At 37.5% G+C, this 10,703-nt stretch overlaps 1 protein-coding gene across 1 annotated transcript; it reads right to left on the reverse strand.

Moving 5' to 3' along the window:
• Positions 1-2,768: 2,768 nt before the first annotated feature.
• Positions 2,769-3,424, reverse strand: LOC130997590 (uncharacterized). The gene is made up of 2 exons (XM_057922955.1): positions 3,189-3,424; positions 2,769-3,092 (listed from the first exon to the last, which is right to left on the reverse strand). The coding sequence occupies exons 1-2, from the start codon at positions 3,232-3,234 to the stop codon at positions 2,779-2,781; spliced, it is 360 nt and encodes a 119-aa protein (XP_057778938.1). The 5' UTR covers positions 3,235-3,424; the 3' UTR covers positions 2,769-2,778.
• Positions 3,425-10,703: the final 7,279 nt, after the last annotated feature.

Here is a 10,703-nt window from a genome sequence, read left to right on the forward strand (position 1 = left end):
ATTGAGCCGCAAGGTCCCATTGAAACTGGGATACATCCTTACAAAGGAAGAAGAGCTCATACGAGATTTTGATAGGATGAAATTAGAGGTGATAAACCCACCTGCTACAATAGCGGGGGTGGTCGCGATTATACCGAATTTGAGGAAATTGGTGGTAGAAGCTCAAAGGAATGATGATAAATTGGAGAAATTACGAGCTAAGATAAGAGAAGGAAATCTTAAGAACTATCACGAAGAAGCCGACAATGCTGTTTTCTTTGAGAAGAGAATATGCATCCCTCATGACGATGAACTCAAGAACAAGATCATGAGCGAAGCCCATGACACTCCTTATGTCGCCCACCCGGGAAGCACTAAGATGTATCAAGATCTAAAAGAGAATTTCTGGTGGGAAGGAATGAAACGAGACGTGGCTTTATTCGTCGAAAAGTGTCTAGTTTGCCAGCAAGTAAAGGCTTTACACCAACGACCTTACGGCGAGCTACAGCCTTTGGAAATTCCAGAATGGAAATGGGACGATATTGCAATGGACTTTGTTACAGGATTGCCAAAAACAAGACGAGGTAACACGGTAATATGGGTCATTGTAGACAGACTCACAAAGAGTGCACACTTTCTGCCTATCCCTATCACGTATAGATCAGATAAGTTAGCCCAACTCTACATCAAGGAGATCGTGCGTTTACATGGGGTGCCGAAGACAATCACGTCCGACAGAGATTCTAAATTTACCTCCAGATTCTGGATAAGCTTGCAGAAGGAATTGGGAACAAGGTTGAATTTCAGCACAGCTTTCCACCCGCAGACCGACGGTCAGTCCGAAAGGACAATTCAAACGCTAGAAGATATGTTAAGGACTGTTGTGCTAGATAGAGGAGAAGATTGGGAGCGTGTGTTGCCACTAATCGAATTTGCTTACAACAACAGCTATCAAGCAACTATCGCCATGGCACCTTATGAGGCGTTATACGGGAAGAAATGTAGATCGCCACTTTACTGGGATGAAGTCGGCGAAAGAAGAATCTTGGGGCCAGATACAGTAGGCGAGATGATTGAGATCGTCCGACAGATTCGACAGCGTATTAAAGAGGCCCAAGATAGACAGAAGTCTTATGCCGACAAACGTCGAACCGACTTGCAGTTTGAGTGTGGGGATAAAGTCTTTTTGAAGATTTCTCCCTCTAAAGGGATTACAAGATTTGGCGTAAAGGGTAAGCTTAGACCCCGTTTTATAGGACCCTATGAGATCCTAGAAAGGGTGGGCCCGGTAGCTTACAGGCTGGCGTTGCCGCCAAGCCTTGGGAATGTGCATAATGTGTTTCATGTGTCGCAGTTGAGAAAATATGTTTATGATCCAAAACACGTGATCCAAAGAGACGACGTTATCCTTAGCCCAGATATGAGCTATGAAGAGAGACCCGAATCTATTTTAGATCGGAAGATTCAAGTACTAAGGAATAAGTCGATACCCTTAGTAAAAGTCCTTTGGAAGCACCATGATCAAGAAGAGGCGACATGGGAACTCGAGTCTAGCATGAAGGAGAAATACCCAGAATTATTTCCTGAGGTACAAATTTCGGGACGAAATTTATTTTAAGGGGGATAGTATGTCATATCCCAGTTTTTAATCACTGATTAAAGACTTAATAATTAGGGTTCGGCATCCATTAATAATAAAACTGATTTGATTAATCTGATGTGATTTAATTGTTATATATGTGTTTTGATGTGCTAAATTCTTATTATTATTATTTGAATCCGTTTGAGATTTAAAGGATTATTGAGTAGTCAATAATTATTATTTCGGATTATAACTGACTTAGCAGAGTCATGTTATTTAATACGATAGAAATAGTATTTCTATTATTTACTTGAAGTCGTAATTAATTTTTGACTTATAAAACGAGTTATAAAATATGTAATTTATAGAGAGTTATAACGAAGCTTCGTTATATGAGAACCCGAAATTAGTATTACAAATACAGAATAAGGATTTTATTCATCACATTCATCTAGCACCTACACATTTCCACATCCATCTTACTCTTAAATAAATTGATGGTGTTGGAAACACTCATCATATGCCAACCATCCCACTAAACACTCATCATTCCACTAAACACTCATTATTCCACACACTCATCATTCCACTAAACACTCTTTACACCTTCTTTTGCCAGCCATCTTCTACACCTTTAACATCTCAACATGCAATTAGCTTTTATTTAATCAAAATCTTATCATCAATCCTCTGCCATTTCAATTAGACAAAAGCCAAGTTTTAAAAGCTAAGTTTCCTTCTATTAGTTCATCCGCTCTTTCCTTCTCTTTTCAACACACCCAACAAAGTTTAAAGTGCAGAGGTAAGTGTTCCAACCAATTCTCTTCTTCTTCCTTGGGGATACAACCCTCCATTTTAACTATGTTTATGTTTCCAAATTCCAGTAATCAAGCAGATTCAGATCCAAATTCATTGTTAAATTGTTGATTCGCAGATCAACTTTGTGAGTTCAGAAAATTATCAAGGTTACCTCCTACTTTACTTTCTCCATACATTCATTTGTTAAATTACAAAACTATGATTCAAATGAAAACAGATCGAACACACGCATCCATTACCACTTCTTTTAGACTATTATTGTTTCAATTACATCAGCTTATCACCATCAGAGAACCACCAACAGAATAATACACACGCACACATTTTACTATATTCTCTAATCTATTACATGTACAATCAGTTTTAATAAAAAAGAAATGAATGATTGAAAGAACAGATTAATAAAACCCTAATTTTGCTTTTGTGCGTGTGACTGGAATTTGGGGGTTCTTGTGTCTTTGCCTTCTGTGTATGTCCGAAAATGGGGAAAGAGGTGAGAGCAGCCGGGGGCTGCTCACGGTCGGCGACGGCGGCGGCGGCACAGCCGCTAGCCCTTGTCCTGCCAAAACGAGAGAGAAGAGGGTAGAGAGAGAGATGGTTAGGGCTTCTGTAAAAATAAAAAAAAGAGAGAGAGATACGGGAAAAAGGGGGAGAGACTTATCTTTTCCGGCGACGCGGCGGAAGCAGCGGCGCAGCGACACGAACGGCGGTTCTGTTCGGCCGGAAAAGAGGAGAAAAGGGAGGAGTTCAGATTTTTTTTTAAAAAAATAGAAAGGAGAGGAAAAGGGAGCTCAGATCTGGAGCCTACCTTCACGGCGAGGCAAGGCTCGGCCATCCACCACGATTCCGGCCATGGCGGAGACGGCGGAGAACAGGGGAAGCGGCGCGGCGACGCTCGGCTTTTCACAACGGCCGGAGAAGGCACATGCAGCGGCGGAGAGGTCTCTGCCACCCTGTTCCAAGGCTGGGGACGACCAGGCGGCGCCGTGCTTGGCCACGGCGGAGGCGGCAGTGGCACGCGAAGGAGACGGAGGCGACTGTACCAGCGAGAGAGAGGGAAGAGGAGACCGAGGAAATGAAAAGAGAGGGGACGAGGCGACGGCGAGGCGGCGCGCCGGAGGCGGCGCCGACCTCAGCCGAGAGAGAGTGAGAGAGACGAGAGAGGCAGACCGAGAGGGAGAGAGTGAGAAAGGTGTGCGTGTGTTATGTGTTTTGTGTGTGTGGTATATGTTGGAGTATGTATTAGGGTTAGGTTTAGAGTGGGCCGAAATTTTTTTTTAAAAAAAAAGAGTGAGTGGGCCGATTTTTATTAATTTGGGCTCATGTTTTAATTTGTTTGGGCCGATTTTATTTTACTTCTGCTGGGCTCTTTTTGTTTTAAAATTGATGGGTTTTTATTTTAGTTGTGAAGGCTAATTTTATTTAAATGCTTGGGCTATTGTTTTAAATATAGGCCTACGAATTTTGGCCTTATTTCTTAAAAAAAAAAAAAAATGTTTAAATTTTCACTAAATTACTTAGTGAATTTAAATCTCTTGATTTAAATTTTAATATTGGAAGTTGGGATTATTTATTCTAAATGAAGTCCATTCTATTATTTAAATTATTAATGGACTTTAAAGCAAATATTTTGGGATTAAGCCCCATTTATTATATGATAAAATATTTCAAGGCTTTTTGAGTATGGATTTTAAATGGTTAAAATGTTTTATTTCATCTCAATGGATTTTAAAATGTTTTATTATTTATAAATGAATAATGGAATTTCTTATTTATTTACATAAAAAAAAATGTATAGAATATTATAAATATGGTTTCTTTTTTTAAGAAAAAGGATTAAATTATTTTATGAGTAATTCCATTATAATGGAATTAAAATGTCCTATTAGAATGGCTTCATGTTTTAATAAATATTGAGACTATTTATTTATATGATAAAAAAAAAATGTGTGGAATTGTGTTATAGAATGATTAAGTATATGATTTACTTTATCAAATGAGCTTGGGATTTAATTGAGATATTAAATTGCTAAGCATATGTTTATAAATGATTTATTTATTTAAGTGATGAAAATGTGCGAAGTATGAGAAAGCATGATTTATAATGATTAAATTTTTAGGGTAATAATATATAGCTTGTTCTTAATTGATGGAGTACTTGACTAAATGACGGGTGTAGAAGGAAGTTATGGATTATGTACATGTTGATGTTCGAACAAATGGGTTCGAACCTATATGATAGTTACATGATAATTGGTTACATTTTATTGATTGAATGAAACGAGATTAATATGGATGCTAGAACCCTAAAACATTAAAAGATACCTTAGGCACGTAGAATTAGACTTTGTCTTATGACAATTTCTTCACGAACTTATCGACTCTTCATCAATGAAGGTCCGGGCGACAGAAAATGAAGCAGAAGAAGAAACGACTCCACGCCAGCTTTAAGAACAATTGAGGTGGGCATTATTTTATTATTACGTATATAGAGATCCCCTGCGTGACGTAGGCCTCATATGCGAATATATATGCATGATATGTTTTGACTATTTATTCAGTTCTTATGAAATGCTTATATGTTTAATGCCCTTTATGAAAATGAAAATGTTATGAAAATGAAATGTTTATGAAATGATTGACTGCCAAAATGTTTATGTTTTTATATGTATCCTATCTGTGTTGGTTCGCCAACTTTAAAGGAAATCCAATTGGGATCCTATGCTAGACAAAGGTCGCTAGCTAGGGTTAACGTGTACACTTATGGAGACCGCGAGTCGCTTGCGACCGGTCTTGGCGTCCGTGGTAAGGAGGCCTCCTTCCCGGCGCGTGACAGAAAGGACAGATATGGATCATATAGACTGAAAATGGGATGCATCCACCTTTATGAAAATGAACGAAATGTTTTAGTAAGCGCAGGTCATTTATGAAAACCCCTGTGTGTTACTGTTATGGCAGTTCAATTTATATATGTATGCATGTTGTATTTTCGGCTTATGTCACTGAGTATTTTTATACTCAGCCCTGCATGTATTTCTAAATGTGCAGGTTGAGCAGGCGATGGAATGGATTGGTGTTGAGCGGATTTCCCTTTTGATGTTTATGTAATGAAACCTTGAGTATGCATCTCCATATGCATAACTCACACGTTTTTTCCGCTGCAAACACTCTGAATTTGTTATCGTATTGTGGAACTTATTACTTCTTCATTTTGTTTAACTTTCATTTGGGGTTTAGTCGTTATGGCTGACTCATTTGTTAATTACCCAAGTGGTTATATATATATATATACCACTAGTTTGTTGTTATTAATGTTGGTTATTTAGTAAATCCCTTTTAAATTTCCATTTCTTATTGTTCACCCAAGTCATAACCCCGGTTAACCCGTCATTGGGATAGTGGGCTGTGACAGACCGGTTCCTCCTCGGGTGGGGTCTCCTCCAAGTTGATTCCTCCAATATCGGGGTGATAATCGGAGGAGAGATCGGGGCACCAATTAGGATCATAGAAAGGGTTGTGTGGATCCATGAAGGAAGAAAATTCTTGAAGAGAAATGGAAGAGAAGAAAAATGGAGAAGAAGAGATGTGAAGAAGAATGGAGGAGATGGGGTTTTTTAAAGAGAAGAAGAAGAAGAAAAAAAAAATGGAAACGGTTGGTCAAAACACGCATATCGAGGAAAACCAGTCAAAATTCGAATTTCTCTTTTTTTTTTTAATTAAGGCGCGTGCATTGCACGCGCCTTCCCTCTCCACCCGATCGAGCATACTCGAAGGCTCGAGTAATGCTCGAGTACCCGCCGTCTGCAACGCCATACACGATGGCAATGCCTTACTCGAGTAGGCACTCGAGTAAGGCATTGTCAATGCTCTTATGGATTCTAGTGTTTTTGAATGTCTACGTGTTGTAGACAAAGTAGAAGAAATCCATTGCCACAAATCTGCAAGAATTCACGACACTCTACATGTTGTAGACATTGTTGAATTTCTATTGATTTCATCTTCCAAGAATTTTGGCTCATGATTTATGAGTGTAATTAGTATAATTCATAATCGATTATGTTCAATTGCTCAGTTCTCGCAAATTTACAACTGTTGCATCTTTTGCTATCGGCATATTTTTTTTTTGTCTTTGAATTCTATTATTGTAATTATTATCATCATAAAAAGTAATTATTGTTTTAAAATTATTACATTTATTTATGATAATTGTCACTTTTATGAATGAGAATTTGTATTTTTCTTTATTTAATAAAGTAAATATTATCATAATAAAAAGTAATAATTGATATGCATAAATGTAATATTTTAAAGTTGTTTCTTCACAATAATTATTAATTTTATGAATGAAAATTTGTATTTTTATTTATTTGATGAAATAAATATTATATCATAATAAAAAGTAATTATTGATATGCACTAATGTAATATTTCTTAGTATTCTGCACTTTTTAATTAATAATATGAAAAATAATACTCCCCCGTCCACCAATTAACCAATTAAAGCCCCATTTGAGGGTGGACACGGAGATTAAGAAAGCTGAAAAAGGTGTTGTGAGTAAAATATAATGGTAGTTGACTAAAGTGATAAAGTAGTTGACTAAAGTGTTAAACGTGTTGTGTGGTGGGTCCACTAGTGATAAAATGTAATAAATATAGAATATAAAAATGATAAAGTTGTTGTAAGGTGGGTCCATTAGTTGCAAAGGGTAGTAAATATATGAAAAGAAGAGAAGTAAAAAAGTACAAAAAGCACAATAGGGCTTTAATTGGGGGACAAAAATTTAAGTGCAAATAGGGCTTTAATTCGTGGACGGAGGGTACTTATTTTCAATGAAAGTAAGCATTACGTTTAAAATTTAGTGTTTATGGTTTAGAAAATATAATACCTTTATATTAAATGAAAGGCAAATTGCATGAAAATACCCCACTTTATACCAAAATCTGGTTTTTTAGCAATCTTTTTTTTTTATTGCAAAAATTTCAACTACCTTTCAGTTTGTTGCAATGTTTGACCCGTTAAATTTTTTGGCCAAATTAAATCTGAGTTGGCAGCCGGAATGCCAACGTGGCATCAGAAATGCCAAATCACACCCACCATCCCCCTCCCACGTCACCCTCCCCTCCCACGTCACCGTCTCTCTCTCTCTCTCTCTCTCTCTCTCTCTCTCTCTCTCTCTCTCTCTTCCCCCATCATCCTTCCCCATCTCCCCGTCGGCTCTCTATCTCTTCCCCCCAAAAACGTCGGTCTTCTTCCCCCTGCGCAGACCCTTCCCCCTCCTCCACCACCCCGGCGCCGCCGCGTCTTCTCCGGTCGGCGAACCCTCCCCCTCCTCCACCCATCTGAAGCCGCTGATGTTGGCTCTAGAAAAGCAGCACAACCCATCTCTCGTCGAGCAGCTGAAACCCTTATCCACCACCACCCTCCGCGCTTTCCCTCCAGCGCCAGAAACGCTCATCTCCTTACTCTCACAATCCCCAAATCAAGGACTTCCGGAACTTTGCCAAGAAATTGAACGATTGCGAAGAATCCACATTCTCGGATGCAATTGAGAAAATCGCCCACCCGCCCACCAGGAAAAAAAAAAAAAAAAAGCTATTGCTGCTCAACAGCTTGCGCCCATGGTGGAAAACCCTAATTTTCTTCGATAGGGTGAAAGCCCGAAACACGTTTCCCATGGAGACCATCTTTTACAATGTCACCATGAAATCTCTGTGATTTGATCGCCAATTTCGACATATTGAGGCTCTCGCGCTGGAGATGGTGGAGAAGAGAATCCCTTTAGACAACATCACGTATTCCACTATTATCACCTGCGCAAAAAGGTGCAATCTTTTCGATAGAGCCGTGGAGTGGTTTGAGATTATGTATAAAACTGGTTTGATGCCTGATGAGGTCACTTATTCTGTTGTTCCGGATGTGTATGCGAAATTGGGGAAAATTGAGATTCTGGGCGGTTGTGGTGGCGGTGGAGGAAGTGAGAGAGAGGGTGAGAGCCGACGGGAAGAGGAAGAGAGCCGACGGAGGTCCCAGAGAACGTCGGTCCTCAAGCCGGCGGACTCGAGATTTTGGGCGGTTGTGACGGCGGTGGAGGAAGTGAGAGAGAGGGTGAGAGTCGACGGGGAGAGAGGGAAGAGGGATGGGGGAGAGTGGAGAGAGAGGAGGAGGGGTGACGTGGGAGGCGGATGGTGGGTGTGATTTGGCATTTCTGATGCCACGTTGGCATTTTGGCTGCCAATTCAGATTTAATTTGGCCGGAAAATTTAACGGGTCGGACATTGCAACAAATTGAAAGGTAGTTGAAATTTTTGCAACAAAAAAAAAAAGATTGTCAAAAAACCAGATTTTGATATAAAGTGGGGTATTTTCATGCAATTTGCCCTAAATGAAATTAAATCTTTATATTAATATGAATATACATTTATGCCAATAAATTTATATCTGATTGAAAGTAAATATTTGTATTATGAAATGTAAAATTGATTTTCATAAATTAAATTTCAAATTTCTTAGTATTTTGCACTTTTTAATTAATAATAGGAAAAGTAATACTTATTTTCAATGAAAGTAAACATTACGTCTAGAAAATGTAATACTTATCATGTATGAAAAATAGTCATTTATCTGATATTCTAAACTCAATCAATCAAGTGTTTAGCGTTTACTGTTTAATGTTTAGGGTTTAGAAAATGTAATATTGTATATTAAATGAAATTAATTAAATTCTTATATTAATATAAATATATATTTGTGCTAACAAATGGATATTTTATACTTATTAAAAGTAAATATTCTTATTAGAGTTTAGGATTTGTTTAGGATTTAGTGTTCAGGGGTTAGGGTTTAAAAAATATACTCATTTTACATGGAATGAAGGTAAATACTTATATTAACATAATTATATATTTGTGCTAACAAAGGTACATTTTATACTTATTAAAAGTAACTAAAATCTTAATAAAAAAATAATTATTCATATGAAGAAATGTAATATTTCAAAATTATTACTTTTTTCACGAAAATTGTACTCATGAAAACTTATAATTTTAATTATTTGGTTAAATAATTATAGTTGTAAGAAAAAATAACCATTGATATGAATAAGGTAATATTAAAAAAAAAAGTTTAGAAAAAGTGTTGAAAATAAAAAAAATAAACAAAAAAATAGAAGAAAATAAAGGAGCTAACAAAAATGAAAATAAAAATAAAAGCAAAAACAAAAAAGACAAAAACTTGAAACAAAAAAAAAGCAAAACAAAAAAAAATTGAAAACAAGCAAAACAAAAAAGCAAACCAAAAAAAGAAGCAAAAATAAATGCAGGATTGGGTTTTGAATTCTTGACCTTTGAGATAGAGACCGCGTATCAAACCACTGAACCACATGTGTGACAGCCCAGCTCCAGAGTTGACGGCTGTTCCTACAGACCAACACGAATCTTTTCTAGCGTGTTTTGTTCTCACTCGCACGCTCCCTGAATTGCTCCAAGCCAAGCAAGCTTAACCTTGGAGTTTCTTCTACGTGGGCATCAGAAAAGAAAATGCATCTTATTGATATGAGTAGCACCTATCAAATCATTTAAGCTCTCCTCGAATATGCAGTCCCATACCTATATATTCTTGGAATCCCTCTCGTTCGGGTGTGTTTCGATTCATCCCTGCGTCCCTCCGCTTGGAAGTCTTAATCGGAGTCGCTCTTTGTCCGTGCCTCTACGCATCGACAATCACTCCGTACTTCGTCCCCGGGCGTCACAACATGTTATTTTTTAGTTCATTTAGCAAAATATATAATATAAATTTTTGGAACGCGGGTTAAAAGGACATGAGTCAGGGGCGCGGATCAGGGGCTGGGTTTGGACGCGGCGCGACCCGACCGCATGCTATGCGGCCGGCCCGCACCCGATACCATCCCAAATTCAATAGGATTCATCAATCCTCATTCCTCATTCATGTAGGCCTTAAATATGTTTTGGGTATTAATGGTAACAAGTCAAAAACATGAAATCGAAAGAAAAAGAATATTGGTGTTCTAAGCTAAAAAAGATAAGGAAAAGAAGTATTCCTATAACGACTCTGATAATGGTAAGTTTTTAACTATGCATTTATATCTTGATGATAATCCCACTTGCTAAGAGCATCAACAACCGTGCACCCAATCCAACAATGGTATTGCACCCGCCAGGACTTAATAGATTTTAATTTTATTTTCTCTTTACTTTTATTCTTTTTTCAATTTAAATTAAACAACTTCAAATGTAACAACATAAAATTCATTCAATTAAAAATCCAAACATTACAAATTAAAAAAAAAACAATAAATATTTAAAA

The sequence above is a fragment of the Salvia miltiorrhiza genome, chromosome 8 (genome assembly GCF_028751815.1).
Source record: "Salvia miltiorrhiza cultivar Shanhuang (shh) chromosome 8, IMPLAD_Smil_shh, whole genome shotgun sequence".
Classification (NCBI taxonomy): Eukaryota; Viridiplantae; Streptophyta; class Magnoliopsida; order Lamiales; family Lamiaceae; genus Salvia; species Salvia miltiorrhiza.